General features: G+C 39.0%; 1 protein-coding gene across 1 annotated transcript in view; it reads right to left on the reverse strand.

Annotated features, from left to right (window-relative positions):
• Positions 1 to 21,672: 21,672 nt before the first annotated feature.
• Positions 21,673 to 25,579, reverse strand: part of LOC5570155 (latrophilin Cirl) — a 151,622-nt gene continuing 147,715 nt past the window's right edge. Inside the window, exons 3-4 of the mRNA XM_021850288.1 lie at positions 22,266 to 25,304; positions 21,673 to 22,195 (exon numbers count right to left, since the gene is read on the reverse strand). Of these exons, the coding sequence (XP_021705980.1) occupies positions 22,133 to 22,195; positions 22,266 to 25,142 (2,940 nt within the window). The 5' untranslated portion in view covers positions 25,143 to 25,304 and the 3' untranslated portion in view covers positions 21,673 to 22,132. The remainder of the gene's footprint in view (positions 22,196 to 22,265; positions 25,305 to 25,579) is intronic.

A 25,579-nucleotide genomic window follows, 5' to 3' on the forward strand; every position in this document is an offset into this window, starting at 1 on the left:
TCAGAGTTTGAAGTGATTGTTGAAAATAAGACTTACAATTATATTGAATCTAGAGAATTTGAAAGGAATTTTTGGAAAACAATTTTGAAAAACACAAATTCTGCTAGAATTTCCAGATGAATTTTACAATGAATTACAAATGAGGAGCAACATTATTTTCTCCAAAAAATCAAACAATATTTCATCTTTTTATTTGTATTATCTACACTGCCCATAACTGCAAAACAGTCACATTCGACATTTTTGACAAAATGGAGTTAATACCATGGAGAGTCATCAAATGATAAATACTTTCGATCAGCTTACTGAAATCTTTGAGAATGTTCTAGAAAATTTGAAAAAAAAAAATACAAAGTTGTTTTGTTACATAGGTAATTATAACCGCATAACAGTCACATTGAGATTACAAATGGGTCTCGTAATGTGATAGCAATGGAATTTCTATCAGAATTATTTTCTGACAATTCACCTAGTACGCGATATGAGTTGTACAAAATATCAGTCTCAAATAAGCACTTTTGAGTTCCTGGTAATTTTTAGAAATTTAAGTTTCCTGCCATACTGCCATAAAATGCACACTTGGTATTCCATTTACTCAATGCCTACTTTTGTCGAATGTTACAAATATGCAGTTATGGGCAGTATACTTCTTATACAATTTTGCTAAAACAAATAATAGTTATTTCCGCATGATTTTTTAGTAGAGCATTGTTTGGACTGAACTAAAGTAGCTGGAACTGTCCAATAAGTTTGTTTTGATAGGAATTTTCTGAACAATTTTGGTGAAAGCAGCGAAGAAATATCTTGAGTTCCGTTAAGTCACCAGTTACCGTGCGGCTTCGTATTGGTATTCTAGTTCGCTTTGAATTATTTGAAAAAAAAAATACAATTTTTTGAAGTACAAATTTTGTTTAAATGCACGGGAAATGGTAGCTTAACCGTAGTTTAAAAATAAATTTCTTGATACTTTTAAATGTTTTTTGACCCGTGAAAATTTTCAGGCATTACTCCTGGAGAAATGTGCAAGGGAAATCCCTATGGAAATGTTGGACAAATTTCTAGAATTGAATCCTTTAAGAATTAATTTAAAGAATTGAAAAACCATAAGAGAGAATAATAATGGAAACTTCTGATAGAATTCATCGTAGTATTCTTGGAGTAAGACCTGGATATTTCCCCTTTTTCCTCAGGAGATCTGGATATATTTTTTGATTATCCTTTGTTAAGGTTATGTAATAATTTCATATCATGGATAAAGGACAAAAATGACCAAACACTGAAAAACAATTGCAGCAGGAATTCTAATCTTTTCAGAATTCCGCCAGGGATGCTACCGACAAAGAATACGGATTATACCAAGAATTCCTCAAGGAATTCTATTAGAGATTTCTCCCATAATATCACCATCATTCATGCTTCCAAAAATTCCTCCTAAACATATTTTTAAATTATTTCAAGAACGCTTTCAGAGATTCCTCCATGCATTCTACATGGATTTGTTCCAGATATTTCTTCAGGAATTCTTCAGGAATTTGCTCCCAGGATCCTTCAAGATTTTCTACAGAGATTTTTCTCAAGATTCCCACGGAATTCCTTTGAAAAAAATCTCTCAAGGATTCCTTCTGGAAGGTCTCTAGAAATTGTCATGAGATTCCTCCAGTAAAACTTCCAAAGTGTCCTCATGAAAACACTCCAGAGATGCCTTCATGAATTCTTTAAGAAATTTCTTTTGGAAACATTCTTAGGTTTCTTATTTTTGGGATTCCTCTAAAAATTCCTGAAAGTATTCAAATAATTCATCCAAGGATAACTTTATAAATGGCTCTAGTAGAACTTAGGGATAACCAGGGCTGGTAGCAAGAAGCGGTACCGAAAAAAGTTATTTTAGTGACCAGATTTGAGAAATAAGTGACCAAAAAGTGACTTTCGATTCTCGAAAAAGTTAATAAAAGTGACTTGAAAATCAAACCGTAATCAGTTTTATTTCAATTCTACTATACTGTTTTACGATCAATATGATAGAGAATATTCAATATTATCTACTGCAGGTAGTAGGTCTAATTGAGTATCATATTAAAAAAAACTATTGTAATTCCAAAATTTGAAGATATTACTAACATATTTTTCAAACAGACAAAATAACATTTAGGGAAATAATCCTTTTCTTGGCAGATTTCCTATCTTTCCAAATTATCGTAAAATCAAAAATTTTGTCATTTCACATTTTCATCCAAAACTCTTAAAAATTGTCTTCGTAAAATTGAATTCATTGTAAACTGTGTAGATCCTAGATCCCAAAATTTTTACATTACTTCAAGTTAATAAGAGTTAAAGATTCAGTCTAGAAACATGAAAAGCGTATAGATGAAGTTCCGTCAAATCTAATATTTACAGAAGAATACTTTCTATTTAACTTGATTAGATTCTACTTTAACGTTTCTTCTTTCTATTTTGTGTAACTAGATCAAGATTAAGGAAAATGTTATACTTGGACATTAATAAATATTTTAAATTAAAATAATGATAGAAGATCGAATATGATTGAAATACTGTTTAAAACCAATGTATCACACACGCCTACTAAGAGAGAAAAAATAGTTGATATAAGCCTGAGTGACATTTCTATTTTCCATCAGTAAATTTAATGGGAGGTACGTTTGGCCGAATAGATATATAATATATAAAGACGACAGGCCGAATAGGCTGTTCTTCTGAGTTATGTTGTTAAAGTAGTAGTTATTGGCACTAAGCTTCTAATATTTCAATCAAAATTACTAGGATACTTTCATAATTCACTTGACATAGAGGTTTATAGTCGGTCGAATTGTTATAAACTACGCAATAAAAAATACATTAATACCGCGCGAAAACCATGAATTATATTTTGATATTAACATGAAGTTGTTCTGGTGATGACCTAACATAAAACTTAGCCTTAATTAAAAAAGGTCTTTTCATAATTTTCTCCCTAAAATTTAGCTCAAAATAGTTGAAAAAAGTGACTTTTCGACGAAAAAAGTGTCTTTAGTTGAAATGGCTTCGAAAAAGAGACTTTAAAGTGACTGGCTTAAAAAAAAGTGACCAAGTCACTGAAAAGTGACTCGCTACCAGCCTTGCGGGATTACTTATGGGCATCCATATGAAATTTCTTCAGAGATGGCTGCAAATATTTGTTTTGAAATTCCTCTAGGGATTACAAATATCATTAGAGTCCTCCAAAACATTTCCTGTGGTTTCTTCAAGAGTTTCTCCAGGAATTTCTTCAGGAGTTTCCGAAAGAGAAATTCTCTCAGAAATTCTTCAAGAATTCCACCAAGGAATTTCTAGGATTTTTTTTTTATAAATTTATCCAACGGTTTCTCTACACCTTAATCTAGGAATTGTTCCAGAAACTTTTCAAGGGATTCTACCAGTTTACATTCTCATGTTTTTTTCATTCTTACAAGATTTTCTTGAAGTCTACCGATAATTCCTCAACGAACTCATCCTGAAATTCCTTCCAAGGTTTCTTCGATAAAAACAACAAGAACCATTCCTGAAATTTTTTAAACTTTACGTTTAAAAACTCGTCCATTACATGGATACATCTAAAAACCTGGAATTGACAGTTTTTTTTTCTTTCGTAATTTCTCCAGTTATTTCTTCTAGGTTTTCTTCGAAAATTTCCTCTAGATTTTTTTCCGGGAATTCTTTCAGGAAATACTCCAATAATTTCTCCAAGCAATCCGAGGAAATGTTTTTATTAGAAATTAGAAGGAAGTGATAGAGAAATATTTTGGAATTTTTTTGGGATGTCGACAGTATTTTTTGTTTCATTTTTTCTTTTTCTTGTCTGAAGGAGTTTTGAAGAGAATGCCGGGAGCAGTCTTGGAAGAATTTATGAAAGCGGCATTACTGTAGGAACTCCTGGAGGAATTTCTACAAAAATTTCTTATTGATTGCTTGAAACGAAATTCGGGGAAATCTATACCAGCTTCCTGGATGAATTCCAAAAATCCTTTCAAGAAATGCCTGGACGAATCACGAAGTAATTTGGGAAGAAATTTCTGAAACAATCCCTGGAAAAAATAAGGAATCTCATATTTGAGCTTCATGAGACATCTATTGGGATTACACAGCTTTAAATATTCCTGGAGATCTCTAGGGAAATTTTTCGCAGTTTGATTCCGGGAGCAGCTTTCATATTTATCTATGGGGAAATCCATACAAGTACATTTTTAATCTAGGAATTCCTGGATAAATTGTCGGTAGAATCACTCTAGAAATGCTTCATGCGATATTACCGATTCCTTGAACCTAGTTATTGGTGGCAGGTTTCACTTATTTTTTTACTTTTAGATGAAAAAATATAAATTTCGTTCTATCTTTGTGCTATAAAATGTAGGATTCGGATATAACCTATTTAATATTTGCTCTATGGTATGACGTCTTTTTGAATGTGGATAAAAATCCTTGACTTCGAGCTGTCGAATGATGGTACAACATGATGTTCAGAAAATGTCCACACAAAGATCTACTAGAACCAATATCATAAGGCCAAACCTATCGTCCATGACTTGATGCTCTAGTGAATCAGAATAAAAATATGAGCCATACACGCTTTTAAAATTCTGAGCATAGGTTTATGCCACTTCCTTGTGTACAGCATGACAAATTTAAAAAAAAATCTATTCTAGAATATCAAAATGGATAATTATGTGCTGGCCTAACTGACATGAGCGATTTCTCTTCATCGATCCTCTCTATCGCCAATAACTTCGCTAAATTAGATAAATCTGTAATATTTCTTGCTAATGAAGCAAGATATAATGGTTCTTCATCCTACAACACAAAATATTTTACGAAAAGAGAATAAGTCTTCTGCAATAACGCAAAAAGAGCAACGATGAAGAGAAATTGATGAATGCAGATAAGCCCTCATGAAAAAACAACACAGAATTGCTAGATCTTTGAGCATATTCGTCGCTTTATGATTGTCTGTATGATACATTTTCGTACACAACGCAATGTTTTACAGGAAAACATTCAAACTACGGTGTTTAAATTGGAAATTTTTTTGGCAAAAATCGACAAGAAATCGACGTAAGTTAATCGATTATATCGATTATTGAGTAAGTCAGGTATCGATGAAAAATTAATCGATTAGTGTGTCGATCAATCGATTAATCGAAACAATCGATTAATTTGCGCGACAACCCTAGTTTGCTGTCAGTTCAATCTAACATGGCGTCGAAACAGAAAGCACTCCATGAGCGTGTTGTACGGTTTTACGAAACGCATGGTCGTCGAGGAAAAAAGTTTGCGGTAGATCACTTTCGAGACGAAAACGTGCCCATAAGTACAGTTTACCGGACGAATGACGAAGAAGAAGGAAGCGGTGCTAAAGCTGTTCAAAAAAAGGGACGAAACGAGTTTGCGTGACGCCATCAATCAACAAGTGCACCAGGAGAAGTGTCTTGAGAAAATCATCGTCACAAACGAAACTTTAAAAGTAGTTTTTCTGTGCAAAACTAAAAATTATCCGATGAAAATGTGTTCACTGTGTTTCGGTTGGAGAACAGAATAGAGTGAACACATTTTCCTGTGAATTTTCTTAATTTTGAACGAAAAAACTGCTCTTGAAAATTTCGAAACCGCGCTGGAGTATCTTGAGCAGAAAAAGATACCGTACGTGCTGACATACAAGCCCAGAACCGTCCCATTGAGAATTTCTTCGGCTCCCTCAGTGCCCTAGTGTACAGTCACCCCACAGTTGTGGATCAACTAAGGGTAATTTTTCAGAATAAAATCCGATTAAAAAACATGGTGAAACTGTACAGAAAAAAATTACCTCCCTGGCACTGCGGAATATAGTTGTTTTTGAGAATACACCTCAAAATACCCGGTTATTTACGAAAAAGTGTCGATTTCGATAGAAATTGCAAACGAAGTCCATCCCACAGATGTGGATCAGTGGAAGAGAAAGATCCGTATTATGGATCAAATCGACTCATATTATGGATCAAAACACTATAACAGCAATTTATCTGCGAGATAAACGAATGGAGTGCTAGTGAAAGCATACGTTTTGGCGTTTGTTTCGGAATCGTCTTATCTCTGATTCATAACTGTGGTATGGATTTCAATGCCCCACAGTCATGAATCAACGCATCTGGGAATACGCTTGACATTTTATTTTCTACGGACGGAAAAAATATGAATAAGCATATTACAATTGATTGTGATGCTGTCCAGATTTTTGGCTCACGTAGGTAAAATGTGTTCTGCGTAATTGCAACTTTATTTGATCTCATCATTCCCGTTTTAATCCAAATCTGATCCATATCTGTGTGCTATCCATAACTGTGGGGTGACTGTACAAGAATAATTAGCGGGTCAAGCATACGAAACAGTTGACCACGAAGAGCCGGAATTATTTCCAAGAGATGGACGTCAGTGTCATCCAGCGCTCGTGTGAGAGTTTGGGCCTTCCTTAGCCGAGTGGTTAGAGTCCGCGGCTACAAAGCAACGCCATGCTGAAGGTGTCTGGGTTCGAATCCCGGTCGGTCCAGGATCTTTTCGTAAAGGAAATTTCCTTGACTTCCCAGGGCATAGAGTATCATCGTCCTGCCACACGATATACGAATGCGAAAATGGCAACTTTGGCAAAGAAAGCTCTCAGTTAATAACTGTGGACGTGCTCTTAAGAACACTAAGCTGAGAAGTCGGCTCTGTCCCAGTGAGGACGTTAATGCCAAGAAGAAGAAGTGAGAGTATCGCAACTGAGTTGCGTCATACGGCTAATCAGAGACTCTTCTACAATATTCATTGATGTTAATAATTCCATAAAAAAAACAGTGAATCCGTTGATTTTTTTTTTACTGTTCGCCAAAAAAAAATCCTTATTTAATATTGAACACCCGTTAATTTTATATTGAACATCCGTTATCTACAGGAGTTGCTTTTTTTAAATTTGTCATCCAATTCGGTCTGCACTTTTTCCACGAATCCATCTATAAAAATCAACGCAATACCTCCGAGAATTTGTTTAAGAAATTTATGCAGGAATTGCTCTAGGAGTGCTCTGTGATACATCCTAGAAAAATTTCTTTGGGATTTCTCTTTGTATTTTTGAGGGATTCCTTTCAGAAATAGTTGAGTCTCGTACACGACACTGAAGACGGCCTTACAGTTTAAGTCGAAATACGCGTATATGTCAAAGGATACAAACTCTAGTTGAACTAAATGATATAGAACTAAATTCGGTTTTTTATTTACTTAAATTTCAGAAAATTTTAGAGGGATTTCTCAAATGATCGTCAAGGAAATTTCAAGCGTTTCTTCAAAATTTTGTGCAGTTTTCTCTTCATGAGTTGTTCCTGTAACTCCTTCAGGAGTGCTCCAGGAATTCTTCTGTCTAATCAACAGTACAGTCGGGTCTCCTATTAAACGCATTCCTATAACGTGCACTCCTATTACGCTCACTCCTATAAGACACACCAGGACGTTATAGGAGACCCAGGGCTTATGGGATTTCATCACTTTGGGGGTGTCGTTGAATATCTCGTATGCCAAAAGAGATAGTACAGTACTGTCTTCGGCGAAGTTTCAGTACTAAGTACGATCTACCTTTAGGAGTTGAGGATCATCCTTTTAGTTGAGAACTTGGCCGGTAGGGGCGCTTTTTCTGATTTGCACTATATGAACCATGAGGGATAAGAATGCAAAATTTTGTAACATATGATATCTCTGAATCCTGATGTTTTGGAAGGTTGGTGTCTTCGGAAGAGTTATTCAGTAGCTCAAGGGCTGACATGTGGTGGCCATTCTAATACGGAATTACACCACCAGGCGGCGCTAGTGGGCATGGAATTTTTGTTTTGCGCATAGCTCAGTTGCCTGACCACTTAGAAAGATGGCGTCTTCGACAAAGTTGCTCAGTATCACAAGGGCTAACATTATTTGAGCCGAAAGTTTCGAAATTTTGCCACTAGGCGGCGCTAGTGAGCTAAGAATTTTTGTTTTGCGCATAGCTCAGTTGCCTGACCACTTAGAAAGATGGCGTCTTCGACAAAGTTGCTCAGTATCACAAGGGCTAACATTATTTGAGCCGAAAGTTTCGAAATTTTGCCACTAGGCGGCGCTAGTGAGCAAGTAATTTTTGTTTTGCGCATAGCTCAGTAGCCTGAACACATAGAAAGATGGCGTCTTCGACAAAGTTGCTCAGTATCACAAGGGCTAACATTATTTGAGCCGAAAGTTTCGAAATTTTGCCACTAGGCAGCGCTAGTGAGCCAAGAATTTTTGTTTTGCGCATAGCTCAGTAGCCTGACCACTTAGAAAGATGGCGTCTTCGACAAAGTTGATCAGTATCACAAGGGCTAACATTATTTGAGCCGAATGTTTCGAAATTTTGCCACTAGGCGGCGCTAGTGAGCAAGTAATTTTTGTTTTGCGCATAGCTCAGTAGCCTGACCACTTAGAAAGATGGCGTCTTCGGCAAAGTTGCTCAGTATCACAAGGGCTAACATTATTTGAGCCGAAAGTTTCGAAATTTTGCCACTAGAATTTTTGAGCCGAAAGTTTCGAAATTTTGCCACCAGGCGGCGCTAGTGAGCAAAGAATTTTTGTTTTGCGCATAGCTCAGTTGCCTGACCACTTAGAAAGATGGCGTCTTCGACAAAGTTGATCAGTATCACAAGGGCTAACATTATTTGAGCCGAAAGTTTCGAAATTTTGCCGCTAGGCGGCGCTAGTGAGCATGGAATTTTTGTTTTGCGGATAGCTCAGTAGTCTGACCACTTAGAGAGATGGCGTCTTCGGCAAAGTTGCTCAGTATCACAAGGGCTAACATTATTTGAGCCGAAAGTTTCGAGATTTTATATATACGTAGAAATCGGGAAAAAAGTTTTTTTTTATGAGATTGAATTATCGTTATGAAAATGAAGGTTTATATTTTAAAAATAATCAAACAAGAGTGTCGTGTAATTAAAGAGATAAAGCCAGTCATAGTTATCTCATTAAGATTGTTAGCGAATGGAATTCCCAATTTATTAGTAATGACTAACATTCCAACCTAACTTCATTTCTTTTCAATCCATACCTTGGAAAATGTTCAAGAAATGAAGTTCATGCAATGACGAAATAAAAATAAACATACATATTTTTTTCTCTGGTTCATATGAAAAGCTAACGATCACATATTTGAGTACTCATGCTAATATCAAATAATTGATTAAAAATTCTCCCAATCCGTCGAAAGTACTAGGATACTAGCCATACTTTTATCCGATTGTAAAAATAATGTATATATTTTTCTCCAGGCACTTTTACTTAAACGTGACAATGTGAGGATAATCGATAGCTTAGTGTCATACTTTGGTCAGGCTACTGAGCTATCCGCAAAACAAAAATTCTTCACTCACTAGCGCCACCTAGTGGCAAAATTTCGAAACTTTCGGCTCAAATAATGTTAGCCCTTGTGATACTGAGCAACTTTGCCGAAGACGCCATCTTTCTAAGTGGTCAGGCTACTGAGCTATGCGTAAAACAAAAATTCTTGGCTCACTAGCGCCGCCTAGTGGCAAAATTTCGAAACTTTCGGCTCAAATAATGTTAGCCCTTGTGATACTGAGCAACTTTGCCGAAGACGCCATCTTTCTAAGTGGTCGGGCTACTGAGCTATGCGCAAAACAAAAATTCTTTGCTCACTAGCGCCACCTAGTGGCAAAATTTCGAAACTTTCGGCTCACATAATGTTAGCCCTTGTGATACTGAGCAACTTTGCCGAAGACGCCAACTTTCTAGGTGGTCAGACTACTGAGCTATGCGCAAAACAAAAATTCTTTGCTCACTAGCGCCGCCTAGTGGCAAAATTTCGAAACTTTCGGCTCAAATAATATTAGCCCTTGTGGTACTGAGCAACTTTGCCGAAGACGCCATCTTTCTAAGTGGTCAGGCAACTGAGCAATGCGCAAAACAAAAGTTCTATGCTCACTAGCGCCGCCTAGTGGCAAAATTTCGAAACTTTCGGCTCAAATAATGTTAGCCCTTGTGATACTGAGCAACTTTGCCGAAGACGCCATCTTTCTAAGTGGTCAGGCAACTGAGCTATGCGCAAAACAAAAATTCCATGCCCACTAGCGCCGCCTGGTGGCGTAATTCCGTATCAGAATGACCACCACATGTCAGCCCTTGAGCTACTTAACAACTCTTCCGAAGACACCAACCTTCCAAAACATCAGGATTCAGAGATATCATATGTTACAAAATTTTGCATTCTTATCCCTCATGGTTCATATAGTGCAAATCAGAAAAAGTGCCCCTACCGGCCAAGTTCTCAACTAAAAGGATGATCCTCAACTCCTAAAGGTAGATCGTACTTAGTACTGAAACTTCGCCGAAGACAGTACTGTACTATCTCTTTTGGCATACGAGATATTCAACGACACCCCCAAAGTGATGAAATCCCATAAGCCCTGGGTCTCCTATAACGTAGATTCCTATTACGCCCCCCAACCATGTGTCTAATAGGAGACCTGACTGTACTGGTAAGAATAGAGCACGCAAAGATCGATTTTCATACAAAATGGTCAAATTTAGAACCTGAATCACAGCAGCAAACCGAGTGTCCTGAAATTTGGACTGCATGTCAAAACTAACTTGAAGTTTTGGCTGTGAGAAATAGATTAAATTCTATGCAATTATTGAGTTGTTTTGAAAATACTATTTTGAGGAAATAATATAAAATTTTCAAATTGAAATATTTTTGAAGTGAGATATGAATTTTAGAAGAAGGTATATTTCTACAAATTTGTTGACTTAGACGAAACATTTATCATAAATTGCTTTCGAAATATCCAAAAGAATCATTTTAACAGGTCAAATTTGAAGTTATTTCCTACATGCACTTTAACTTTAACATCAATAGACTTACTGGGAGCAGAGATACAGGTTTCCAAACTTGAACATTTTTGTAAGAAAATTGACCTTTGTGTACTTTGTGCTTGCCAGTACTGTGGGGGTACAGTATTGGACATGACATTTGCAAATTTTTCGATTTTCCATACAAAATGACCAACTTTGGTAGGCAAGATCCCAGGCGTTTATGAACCGATTTGAAAGAAATTTTTACAGCATGACAAAACTAACTTGAATTTCAGCTCACACTTTTGAATGATTTTTTCAATCACGAGTTTAAAAGTTATAACAGTTTGACTCAATAATATATGTTAAAGTTCAAGTTACGTCTGAAGAACCCTGAAAAATTTATTAAAACCGGTCCATACATAGCTCAGGTCTAACTTTCTTATGCTGAACATTTCTGTATGAAAAATGGAATAAGTTGCAAATGTATTGCCCAATACTGAATTTCTAGTAACACCACCAAGGATTACTAACAGGACAGTTATGGTGTATTTTGTTTTCCGTGTCCTTCCCGTAACGTTAGATAGGAACAACCCCAGTGTTAAAAAGTAAACCCTCTGTGGTGTTTTTGTCCACTAAGTGAACTTCAAACATGATTCAAAAACGTCAAGGGTTAAATTTGGACCTATTTTTTAAATTAGGTTTGCATATAATATAGCCGTTATTAGAACAAAAAAATTTGCCAAAATAGTAGCAAGAACTACCTCTATTGTGTTATTGAATAAAAACAAGATTGAGAAAAAGGCTCTTTTTCCTTTGGGATGTAATGGCAAGAAAAAAGCATCACATACTAAATCAAAGTTCTATTCAAAAGCTCGATAATTTGCATACCCTTTTAAATATGGGTCAAGATTCAACCATTTCATCGGTACAAAGTTCACAATAATATTTCTTCTACCCTTCCTTTTTCAGTTGGTTAATCCTTGTTCCGACTGTGTATTTACAACCCATCTAAAATTAATTCCCATTTAGGCCCCGAAATGGCTCCCTGAGGCTGTTATAAATACACACTATAGCCACCCCCCTTTCCCAACGGGTCTCCTGCTCGTGCACACGCGTTTCGCTTAAGCTAAATGACCTTTCGGAAAATCCTAAATTGAACCCGACATGTGTCCGCTCGCTCATTATGGCACTTCTGAAAATAGGATCGCCGAAGGGTAGACAACTCCCCCACCTACAATCCCTACTGCTACGCAGCGATCTACGCCCGGCCCTTGTATAAAGGGCTTTAAGATGAGACCGACCAACATCCGCGACCATCCCATTTTCGTAATCCGCAATCCGTGCCACAACTTTAAAGCTCCGGAAGCCGCAAGCTTAAGCATTCGCAACAGCGACGCCATTATGTGCTTCCGTTTTTATTTGGAGCGTCCGGCCAATGCACACTGGTTCCGAAACAGGAAAATGTGCGTTTATTTTAGATTTCGATGTTTAAACCAGACAACAAAAAAATGCGTTAGTTTTAGAAAAGCTCTCAGTACAATGGAAATCATCAAAATTGGCAACACTGCCGTACCGAAGTCCAACTTATTTTCATGCATTATTTTCATAATATGTCGTTCTGAGATTACCAATCGAATATTTGGAGAAAAACGTGTACGGATTGCTGAAGATTGGTAAATATGCATACATGTTCTTAAAAGTAGATTTTTCAATAAAACGACCATAAAGAGTGAAACTTTTACCATCTAACTCTTCAGAAGACAACACCCTTCTAATTCATGTTTAGACTAACTAAAGAAATCTAAAAAAACGCACGTTTTTGGGTTCTGAACCAGTGTGCAATGCGGGAAAAGGACTCCCCCGAAAAAATCCGACCCATCAAATTACGGAATGAAAGCTAAAGCGCAATCGGTCCCGGGCCCATATCTAGTAGCTATAGGTACTATTCCCGCAAGGGACAATTCGATTACGGTGATCCACTAGCTCGCTTGGGGGAGGCGGATGTCCACGTCCAGCTCTCGCTCCAGCCTCAAATCTCTACCGCAAGGATGGCAACAGCCAGCGGTCTGTTCCAAACGTATATAACTCAACTAAATTGCCTCAACGACGTACGATGTATAAGAAAAGATTTGGTTGGCCTCGCCGTCAGAGAAGCAAGTCTCTGGGGGGCACCTCCCTTCCCCCGGAGGGATTTGTCCCACCCGGAGAGTTCAAGGGGCAGTTGCCATAAAAAATCAATCGTTCGGAAAAATTTAATTTTCCTGGCCGAGAGGCGAATGTTTGTAATATCTTTCTTATATTTCTTTTCAGAAACTGGTGCGGGGGGAGGTCTTCGTCACCACAGCATGGCAACCAACCAAGCTGGGGATTCCGAGATGAAAGAGTAATGTTCTGAGAGAGTAGGCGCGCCTCCCCCCATCCCTTCTTCCGAAGTTTCGAAAGCAGCCTCGTGTGCGTTTGATGGTTGTCGGTCTTCCGGCATATTCCTGGGAAGCCGGTAGGAAGCAAGCATGTCCAGGCAATTTGCTACTAGCCGGTGAGGTTAATTTGCGGGCCCCCCTCCGGCTGAACCAGTCAAGGACACATTGTTGCGTTTCGTTGGGGCGCTAATTTTTCTCCGACCTTCTTTGATCGTTTGACATCTCTAGGTTTTTTTAGGCGGATCACAGCATAGCCAATTGATCTGTTCTTTTGATTTTTAATAAAAAAATAAAATAAAAAGTGTATTAGAAAATGAAAACATCTCTTGGATTTTCTGGCATTGAATATTTTATGAAGAACGTCCAGAAAAATACATGTGTGACATGATTTAAATTTTACAGTTGATTCGATGTTTGAATGTTATGGTAATAGAAAATTTCAAATTACAAAAATCGAGATTCTACTGCTAGCAATGATTGTTGACCGGAAGCACAGCAGGACGAAAGCTTTTGCAAGATTGAATTCGTCCAATTCCAAAAAGAAACCTCCACACCAGTGATGCATTTTAAACTGAACGCGAGCCAAAAATGAACTGAACGCGTTCTAATTTTGCACGAGAACCTAGCAAGCATTGAACTCTTGTGCAAGATTCTGCACCTGCTCAAGAACGGCCCGTTCACTTCAAAATGCACAATGAAGTAAAGAACCCGAAAAAACTTCACCAGACTATTATACATTCATATCACTCAACATATATGGAATTTCGAATGTTTCTCAATATCTAGCAAAACTTCCGCGTTGAAATATGTCGTGTATCTGCCATGAAAACAGTTTTCGTTTCAAGTTCAATTTTCAGCTCGCTCGGGTTCAGATTTTTGAACTGCTCAATGAGCAAGCCTACTTGATCTCTCGTTCAAAAGTTTGAACTGGAACGCAAACTGAACGCGTTCAAATGCAACACTGCTCCACACATCTATAACTTCAAACAGAGCCGGATCTGGCTTACGGAGATTTGAGGCCGTCTCCAAATCAAATGGGGCCACCAAACATGTGTCCAGGCCCATACTATAAACCTGTTACCACACCACCATCTCGTCTAGAGCGGAACTAAAGCTGGAAATGGCACACTCTACGGACGTTACAGTAATTTTTCATCATTACAGGAAATTTTCGGCTCTCAATGTGACGGCTTTCCGTTTTGCGCCAATGAAAAACAAATCAAATCGCGTGGTGTGGGAAAAGTCCTCCAACTCCACCATTCACCACTCAGCAGCTTCCTCAACCGTTTACTCGTTCCTCTCACTCCCTTGGTCTCTAGCAAATCATGACAAAGCAGTTGGATTTCCACAGCTTTTGTTGGCACTGAAAGGTTGATTGAAATTAAGTGGTTGCGTTTAGTGGGTGCTCTTGCCGAAGGATTTGTCGGCAGCAGGCAGTCAGCCTGCCTGCTGCTTCGCGGTTTCGGCAATTTATCCAAGTCATGTGATTGTATTGAACCCGGGCACTGCTGCCATCATATCAGTGCCAAACCGACTGGATATATAAATTGTGAGCTATACCGAAAGCAGTTTTCGATATTGTTATGGGGAAGAATTTTCCAACTGATTAGATTCGCACACGGTGTACAAAGAAATCCGTTCCAGTGGATTCCATCATATTTTTTTTTTGTATCGATGCGAAAAAGATGAGTACATACAATTTCGTTTTCTATTTGCCAATAAGGACGTACTCGAAGAGTCATGCAGGTTGACTTGTTGGAACACCCCGTTTCGAATCTATTGCATTATAGATAAGCTCTTGAAGAAGCTCTACCTACACTTGAGTTGTTTCACATTTCAAAGGTTGATTGATTTGCGATTTATTACGTGTAATAGATCTGGCTGATGTTAAACATATCTTCGCAAAAAAAAATAGCTCAACTGATCACATCATTACCCATCGAATTAACAGTGTCTGCATTGCTGCCTCCAGATATTCAATTAGTTAAAACCTGCATTGCAACATCGATTGATACAAATGTGCTGCAATTGAGAATGCCATTTGAGTGTACCTACTTCAGATTCCAGCAAATTCCCCACATACTGCAACCGCACATCGCACTCTCACACACACGGCTGCCGATTGATATTGGATCCAAAATACCGGTGTTAGAGAGCATCGTTAGCTTTTCCAATCGAGTGTGGCATTACATAAATCTCGGAAAACCCATCCTGCCAACATTCATCATCTTGTCAATGCCGGTCGACGGTGTGCAGCAGCATAAGCATACCAACCGGTAGGGTGGTCCAGAAAATCGTTCCGGGTTCCCACCACTCATGTCAGATTCTGAGTGCTCTCCAAAATATTAAGCTCATTTGGATGAAAACTGAGCTTGCATCGGTTCAATATTTCATACAAAACTTTTGAGCAGCAAATGGAAACAGCTTCTAGTCCAGGCTTTTTGATTAAAGTGAGAAAATAAGGGGTGATCAATCGTGGTCAGTATTTCCGAATTTGGAGGATTCAGGCAAGAAATTTTGAACTCAGGATAAGAAATCAAAGTTTTTTTTTTTAAGGAATATTTCTTACGAAATCATGAGCATAATCATTGACATGAATGGAAATCTTGAGCAGGATTACAACGAAAGATTCTGACAGAATCCTGATCAAGAATCATATAAAATCTTGTAAAGCATTTCCACAGATTTTAGGGAAGGATCACAAAATAAATGTTGGGGAGGATTCTGAGAAAATCCGCAGCACAAATTGCACATAATCATGCTCATTTGGCAACATTATCACAGAGTCCTGGGCATTCTGTGAGAATCCTACTAGAACTTTCAAAGTCAAATGGGTTTTTGACAAAATCCTCTGCGGACATCTGGTAACATTCTGTGTAGAAGAAACCAAAATTGTGTAAAACGACGCTACACCTGATTCTGTTTTTGCACGGATTTTTTTTATACGGCCGTGCAAAAAAAAAGTCCATACATTTTTTTTCGTCTAAACCTTATTTTTGCATGGAACGTCGAGAAATGGTATTACTTTTTTTTGTACGGTTTTTGAAAATTTGTACTGAAAACTTTTTTTTGCAGGGTACGCGTTCCCCGTGCAAAAACAGAATCGGGTGTATTAACATTTTAAACAACAAATAACAGGTCCTGAAGAAGATCTCAACAACTGGATCGAAATGTTGGCAATGATTTAAAATTATCAACGCTTAATTCGTGCCTGAAAGCGGAAATCTCCAATCAACATCATCAATGTCCAGTCGATCTGCTTTAAATTCTGAATTGATTTCTTATGGCAGTCCATTCTCGTGAAATTCAGAGCTAGATTCTAAAAATAAATACTGGACAAGATAGCTCAATTCTGAGCACGATTGTCACAAATGCTTGATGCCGAGTATCTTCATTTAATTTCACTAAAAGAAGCTTATTTCATTGCCTGATTTATGTTCAATTTCATGACATTAGAAAAAAAATTGGCTCGCCACCAAATACTGTTTCTGAAACCCTCGCGGTTCACAAAAGTTTGTGCAGACCAGTCTGATAAGCAGGTGAATTTATGTGTAAGCTGCTACGGCTAATGAAATGTTGATAAAACAATAGCATACTTTAGTTTAACCAAATTGAGACGACAGTTTTGCCTAACACAGATCACCAAGATATAGTAAATGAATGTAACATGGCTGGTAGCGACTGAGTGTCTTAATAATATGATCCTAAGAGACCTAATCCTTGAAAGAAGAGACTAAAAAGAGACCGAAGTGGGGCCTAAAAGAGGAAACAAATTGAGATCATACAGGAACTGGAAGAGTTTTCACAAGATTTTGCAAGAAATTTCGGCCGAACATTTCTCTATGTTCAACATTACTCGTACATTACGATAAATATTACCGTATGAGTTTTTTCCATGTTTTTTTCCAGCATTATCATCAAAACATAATTATGGTATAAGATTTACTTGAGGTATAGCTCCGAAGATTTTTTCTGGAATTCATCTCTTGATTGTTTAGCAGCAGTTTTATGGAAATCCTCCATGGATTTCGTTCCAAATATCTTTAAGAATTCAGCGTAGAATATTTTAAGATCTAATTCCAGAAATTACTTAAGATATTTAACAATTATTTTTGTCTTGGATTCCTCCAAAGATTTACAAATTTATTTACAATTCACAAGAAATTCTTAAGTCTTCCAGGAGTTCATAAAGGAAATTCAGGATTTCTAGAATTTTGTCTGAGATTTCCGTTTAGGATTCGTGATTTCATTAACCCGTATCGGCCTGAGTGAAAGCAAAAATACTAAAACCTTCACCGCTCAGTGAATTCTTAACGGATTCAAATGATATTTTGTCAGTTTACTGGCCCACATATCTTGTTTCTAGAAGTGGCCAGAGGAACTCGGTAAGATTCCTGTGGCCGGAGTTATTCCGGTGGGTCACTGGGTCAAGTCGAGTAAAAAAGCGCTATTTTTTGGGACATGCCAAGTTACCTTTATTTATTTGCAATGACAATCATTTTAATTTGCATAAATCGTTAAGATCTGATATTCAACATTATAAATGAAGAGTTTTGCATCGTTTAAAATATACCGGATGTGGCAATTCGGACGTAATGCCCGGAAGAACCGACTACAGATTTGTTGGATACTAAACCGTTTCAATTCTCGAAAAGTAGAAATCAAACAAAATTGTGCACTAAAATGCATTCCCATGAGCTTGGCACAGATGTTCAGATACAAATTGGCCACTTTATCGTAAGTTTGAGGCATCCCGGGACCCGAAAATGGTCATTTGTAGGATCAATTAATTGCAAAACTCATAGTTATCCAATTCAATCGTTTCTCAAAAGGTATACAATGATTAGGCTGACCATACGTACCGTATTTTACGGGACAGTACCATTTTTACGACCTTGTCGGGCTGTCCCGTCGTTTTATTGAAAATTCTCAATTTGTCCCGTATTTTTGGAAATAAGGAATAGACACAGCACAGTTTTGAACTAGTTTTTATATTTTTATTTCTCACTCATCTATTTTACAGTAATTTCTCAATCAGAGTCATATTCATTTGTAGACAACATTAAGTTGTAATCAAAATTTTGTATCACACCCTTTAGCATGACAAGTTTATTCTTATATTTATGAAATTTATAAAACGATTTTAAATATTTATGTATCATTTAATTTTGTCTTAAATAGACACCTCAATTTCGGAAAATTGATCGCATGTTGACGTGAACTGAACGAAAACGAATTTTGAGAACGAAAAACTTACGTAAAAATACAAAACTTTTCAAAATTAGGCTGATTTTCAAATTTTAGGAAAAATAAATAATTCAGATAATTAACAATTAGGTACCATTTGTTTTCAAAAAATAGAAAAATAAAAAAACTTTTCAAAGTGCTCAGTCATCTACCAAATCAAGCTTTTAACATAATATTGAACAACAATTTTAATTTCACTATTGATAAAACAATACTTTTTTTAAAGAGGCCCAAACGCAAAGTGGTGTAGGTAACATTTTAGTCAGTTTCAAAATAAATATATTTTAAAATTCCATTGTTTTCAAGCTTTTAAAGTAATTTTTCTGCGCAAAAAAAAAGTTGCAGGAGATTGGCTTCTTTTTGGCTTCCATACAATTTATATAAACTAGAAAATTGTTGAAAAAACTTCAAAGTCGATTTTTTTAAAACCTGGTATTTGCTACTTACACCTTTTTGCTTCTAATTCCCTCATTTTACTTTTTATAATCAAACTCATCGTAACGTTAACATTTTCATTTAAATTTTTCCAAGAACCAATCGGATTCAGGAGTTTTTTTTTTAATTTTTTTTTTCAAATTCTAATGTTTGAAATTTCGCAGATATAGTCAAATGTGGTTCTAAGTTTCAAACATTGTTTTATTACATCTAGAAGATTTATTGATCAAACAGCATTCAAGAGTGAATAGAAATCGTTGGAAAGATTGTGACAACAATTGAAAATGCGGACGACAATTCATTATCTCTTCACAATAAGGTTTATCCCGTTTTTATAAATTATTTGTCCCGTTTTTATCCTGTTATCTTATGGTCAGCCTAACAATGATGCAATTTTCTTCAAATTCTGTCATATAGTGGCCACATTATAGCCGATTCCGGAAATTATCTATGACTTGAAATTTGCCTACCTCCAGGGGCACAAACGCACAGTGACCTTTTCACCCGACCTGACCCAGTGACCCACCGGTATAACTCCGGCCACAGGAATATTTCCGATTTCCTCTGTCCACTTCTAGAAACAAGATATGTGTGCCAGTATACTGACAAAAAATCATTTAAATCCATTAAGAATTCGCTGGGCGGTGAGGGTTTTAGATTTTTTGCTTTCACTCAGGCATATACGGGTTAAGTACCTTGTAATGTCTCTAGTGATGCTTCCACTGTTCTCTTATGATCTTCTTCGAAATCGTCGAAATTGAACAAAAATCAGGCAGGTCGTTCAGTTTTTTTTTATATTTTCAACTAGGAATTTTTCTAAAGATACTTTCAGAGACTTTTCTTAAGATTCCTTCAAACTTTTGAGAAATTTCTCAAGGAAGTACTCAAACAGTTTATCCAAGAATACTTCCAGGGATATCGGCATGAAATTGTCAAGGATTAGTTTTTGAAATATTTGGATGACATCCTTTTAAAAGCCGGGAAACATAAAAAAACAAATCAGAGACTACAAACTAAAGAAACTTCTGAAGAAATTCCTGATGAACTCTTGAAATGATATCTGAACTCCCAAATTCCTGAGAAAGTCATGGTTAATTTTCCAATTAAATTGATAGAATGTTTATTGAAATAATTATCGGTGGAAAAAAAATTCTCGAGAAATGTTTGCAAAAGTATTTCGTGGGCGAAATGTTGGAGACATTTTCAGCAAAAAATCAGGGATAATTCCTAGAAGAAAAATGATTAGAAGAAGAACTGAAAAAATCGGCGTGGGTACTCCTTGAGGAATGCTTATACATGCTTAAACGAAAGTTACAAAAAATTGAATACGATTTTAACAAAATCAAATACTTCTGGACCAACATATCATGTGTATAATTTTCACACATTCTGAAAAATTGCTCCTGGGCTGATTTCTTCTTTTTCGCAAAGCATACGACGTACAAATAAGCACTAAAAGCGTAAAATTTTATGAATTTCTTCAAAAACTCTAGAATAAATCTTTGGACTTTTTTATAAGAACTGTAGAAATCTTTGGAAGATCTGCTAGAGTAACTACTGAAAGAATTGGTGGAAAAATATCCGGGGAAAATCCTGGAATACTTTGTGGCAAACTTTTCACAGTAATTCCTGGAGAAATTACTGTAGGTAGTTTCGTTTCGTACCCTGGACAAAATTCTGGTCTAATTCCTTTGATTATTTCTTAAAGAAACTTTGGAGGAATTTTTCTACGAATTCCTAGAAGAGTTTATGGAACACCTCTAGAGGAATTTCGGGAGATATGTCTAAAGGTGCCACTGAAATAGTTCCAGAAGCCAATCTAATCTCTGGAAAAATCACTAGACGAATTTCTGAAGCTTTATTTCGAGGAATCTGAAAAAGAAATTCCTGGAGATAAGCCGCGTACTAGTATCTGCAGGTTTATCATGACCCTCTTGAATTATACAACAGGATTAACCGCAAAGAGAAAGAGAAAAATAGGGACTTTCAAGACCACTTTCGAGACTTTAGATGTCTTCCATTAAAGTAAAGACTTTTTAGAGACTTGTCTTAAGATAGAAACCAAATCTCTAAAAAGACCTGTTACCAGCCCTGATGTAGTGTTTAAAATGATACTTGAAATTTGAACACGAATTATTGAATGAATTATTTTTTTCCCCTAGTCAATGACTCATTACTATCCAAGCTTTGAGGGACTTGTGCAATTTCAGTTTTCGTCCTCAACATTTTGGGAGGACACTTAAAAGCTGACCGGTAAAAACGTTTTTCGAGCCGCCCTAATACCCCGGCATACACCGGTATCGAATAATTCACATGTGGATGGCGCAAGTAGTAAGAGAAAAAAAAAGTCCACGAGGTATTTCAGCAATCCACACGATCCATATTCTCGAAAGCAATACACACGATAGCTACACGGAAATAGATTTCCCCAAACACACATACCTACACATTCCCGTGCGAGAAATCCTTGCGCTGGCAAGACGGAAATTGCGAGCAATTTATACACTCCCCCCAACCCCGCACGCCACATCTCCCCCCTCGGATACACGAGAGAATGGACCACACCAACCGGAAGCTCCAGTCTTTTCTTATAACGGGGTGATTCGTACACACGTACGTACCTATCATACAAAATAACAATGCGATATACCGCACACACTCTGTACATCCCTATCATCATTCTTTCTCTCTCTCTCAGTTGAGCTTTAAAACGCAGTGTAACTGTACAATTACTAAACCAACAGGGTCGAAATAAAAATTCGTCCTTTTTCATATACAACACCTAGCATATGTAGTTATCCTAGCACACGTTTCTCGCTACAGATTCCGCTTACCGCTACTTCCGATGCTAACGCCACTGATGCTGCCTCTACCACCGGCAACTCCGACAACGTCACCGATTCCGATGACCCCACCCCCACCACCACCTCCACCGCCAGCCAGATGGTGATGCTGGTGCTGATGCAGATGATGATGCAAATGGTGGTGATGGTGGTGATGCAGCAGCGGTATGCTACTGGCACTGATAGCCGCCGCACTGGACGACGTGGACGTGGCCGTTCCCGTTTCGGTTAGATTGTACACGGCCATCTCGGCACCACTGCTGCTACTACTGCCACCACCTATGCTAGCACCACCGCCCCCGCCGATTGGCCCATGGTGACCACCACCGGCGGTTGCGATTATAGATGCTGATGATGTGGTTTGTAAGGTAGTAACAGTAGTTTGCTGCGGCTGCTGATTTGCTGAACGTAATAAATTGATTTGATTATTATTAGCGCGATATGTCAAAGCGTGATTATTAGTGGCATTTACATTGTTATTGATACGCTCCTGCGCGGCCAGGCGATGGTGCGGAGTCGTTTCGTAGCCTCCGAGGCCTGGTCCACCGACCCCAGCGCCCAGATTGTTGAACGTAGTCGTAACAAGGTTATTGTTGTTGTGATGATTGTGACCAATGCCGGGACGCATTAGATGACCACCATCCGGTCCGGACATCAGACCGGCCGCTGCCGAGGCGTTATACTGCTGATGTGGGTGGATGCTGACATCCAAATCACCACCAGCACCGATCAGACCGTGGTGCTGCAGGTGGTTCGGTAGATGCAAATCCGCTGCAGCATTATTGGCCATCTGGTGATTCCGTCGGCGAACCTTGGAGAACACTCCGTTGAAGAGCTTCAGCGCAAACAGAGCGATTATGACTATCACGATACAGATGGCTATGCTGATGTAGATGAGGATTTTGATATCGTCATCGATGATGGATAGGAGCGAGAGTTGCGTCTCGTCAATGGCGTCGATTAGCAGAGCAAAGTTAGTCAAATGGTTGCACATGCAAACGGTGTGAGTGGCGTTCGTGTATTCCACGTAGCATCCATCCTCGGACCATGCATGGTCGATGTAATTCCAAAAGACACACGTTGGATTGGAAACGTTTTTCGTTCTCAGATGCTTCAGAATCATGCGTATTGGCTGCGAAAGTTGTATGTGGCGCCCTTTGCCCAGACTAGCAGAAATGACTTTACTGTTGAGCAATCGCTGTCGAGGCGCTGCAGACGCTTCATTCTTAGTCGAGCTTGAATCGTCCTGTTCTAATTTGTTCTGATCAACACGTGGCTGCTGGATGTTGGATGATTGTGGCCTTAGGATTTGCTCCAGCCGATCGAATGCCACAAATACTATCCTCACCAGGCCACCTTCGCTGTTCTCTATCAGTGCCGCTTTGGGCAATTCAATTTGATCGTTACTAACCTGCCACCGTTCTTGGCTCGAATCCGGAAAAACTTCATTCTTGACGAAGTTACGCGTCTCCAAGACTCGTATCGAGAGCAGGATGTTCTTCACCTTCTGTACCACGTGCCGCTCCCGAAGGATGGTATCAGCCAGTAGGAACGCATTATCCTCCAACCCGGTCAGCAACGACGTCGCTACTCGCATCTGATCCTCCACACTCAAATCCAGCCAGCTGGCATGTTGGGACTGATCCAACAGATTGCTTCCAGTTTTTACTACACTATTCAACAATTCATACACCAACGCTTCCCGCTGTCGCTGGTCGGGCAGGGTTTCGATATCGAAATGCATCTTCTGCGACATGGTTTGCATGATTTTCGTTGCGACTAGCATATCTCCTCCGTACAGCGTTTTGCTGCTCGTCACCTGCGACAGGTCGTTGGCAATCGAAATCAGCGACGAGTCCTGCTGGTTGACCCGGATCTCCAGATTGTTGAGCCACAGCGATCGACACTGCGTCAGATCCGGCTGATATGAGTACCACGTGGCCACCGCACCACCATTATTCGATCCTGCCGCACCACCATTCCTACCGCTAAGGTTACTATTAAAACTAATATCACTTTTGTTATTATCATCTAGTAATGATTGTTGCTGCAAGTGCATCCGCTGCTCGGGCGTCAGCGATCCTATTGCTACGCATCGCCATTTGGCAATGCCGGTGGCCCCACCGGGACAGGGCTGCACATTCGCCTCCCCGACGCGAGTCACATTCCAGAACAGATTCCGCGCTGTCGTTGGACCACACGCGTGACTCACATCTAGCACATTATTCACAACACCGCTGCTGCTGCTATTTCCACTAATGCTATTACTATTACTACCACTATTATAGTTGTTACTACTACTGCTGCTATCGCTGTGATTATCATCATTCTTCTTACTGCTAGGATGGTTTCCACCTAATGAAACATTGCTTTCGTCGTAGCTTTTGCTACCATCACTTCCGCTGCTATCCCTATCTCTATTAGCGTTGGATAATACTGCCGTTTGCGTCGGAAAATAGTCTTCATCTTCACCAAAGTCTTCATCATCTTCCGGGGCACTTTCACCCTTCCCCCGTTTCGCCCCATCACCACTAATTGTCTTAATAATTGCCAAATCATCGTTCACGCTCTTGTTGTCGAATCCCTTGTTGCGAAACGACGGCGGCGACTGTTGGTTCACCATCAATGTCTGCTGCTTGTAAGGCGTCGTCGGTTTCACCTTCCCGACTGCCGTTGTTCCGATACTGCTGCTCGTCACCGAAGACGTTACCCCGAAACCCGCCAGCGGATCGGAAAAGTTCAACTTACTCAACACCGGATTCCGCACTGTCGACGTACTCCACACTATCGGCTGCGAGGTCTTCAACCACGGTGGACTGGGCCTGTTGGTCGTCGTAGACGACTGAGCTGCCGAAACGCACTGGTAGTGAGCCTCCAGATACTTGTGCGTCCCAGGACACGGATCCCCGAACATGTTTGTCGACGCCAACACGGAACAGTTCTGCTTCTGAGCGCATTTCGAGTGCAGCACCCTTAAACTCTTCGGCGACATACAGTTGACGCTCCAGTCCACGTTTCCGTGGTCGTTACAGATGGTGATAGAAAACCGCCCATAATTGGCGCGAATCAAATTGATCATATCGCCATTTTCGCACTCGATCATAAGCGTCTTCCCCTCGCATGCGTACGCCGTCTCGTACTTGGGCGCTATGGCAAAGTTGAGCGTCGGGAGCGTCATGAGCAATAACGCCACACTGCTCCAAACGCTCCTCCAGTTGGAACAGTTGGCCTCCGATGCCCGGAACTTCCTCCTCCGGCGCCTCAAACAACTTCGGCTACTTCTGGTTTCGGCCATGATGTCCATGGTGGTGGTGGCGGTGTCCATTCGGCAGGACCTCCTCGTTTGCATGGCTAGGTTCTGCTTTTTCGTTTTCTTCTGCTGCGTTTTCTGGCGATGGATTTTAACGATTGCTGGTGCATATCATTCACACTCAGTGCTGCTGCTGCTGCTAATCCAATTATTCGGAATCGAGTGGACCCTCTGCATGCTGTTCCGGTGATTGCGAATTATCTGTCGGGAATAGAAAAGAGAACAGAAAAAGCACTTGTTAAATCGTGACCAATCGATACTTTTAGCATGGGAATGTGCCCTGGATATTTTTGCGAAAGGCTAGCAGATGAGGACGGTTTGCGCATAGGCATCACCAGGGTGAGGTCAAAAGCCATCACTAAATGGGGACATGATTGTAAAATAATTGAATCTCGCATACATAGTTTATACTAACGGTCAAAAATCCATTGGTAATCAATTGTATTCGTTCCTTCTTATCATTATTGTAGTATATC

Source organism: Aedes aegypti, chromosome 3 (genome assembly GCF_002204515.2).
Source record: "Aedes aegypti strain LVP_AGWG chromosome 3, AaegL5.0 Primary Assembly, whole genome shotgun sequence".
Classification (NCBI taxonomy): domain Eukaryota; kingdom Metazoa; phylum Arthropoda; class Insecta; order Diptera; family Culicidae; genus Aedes; species Aedes aegypti.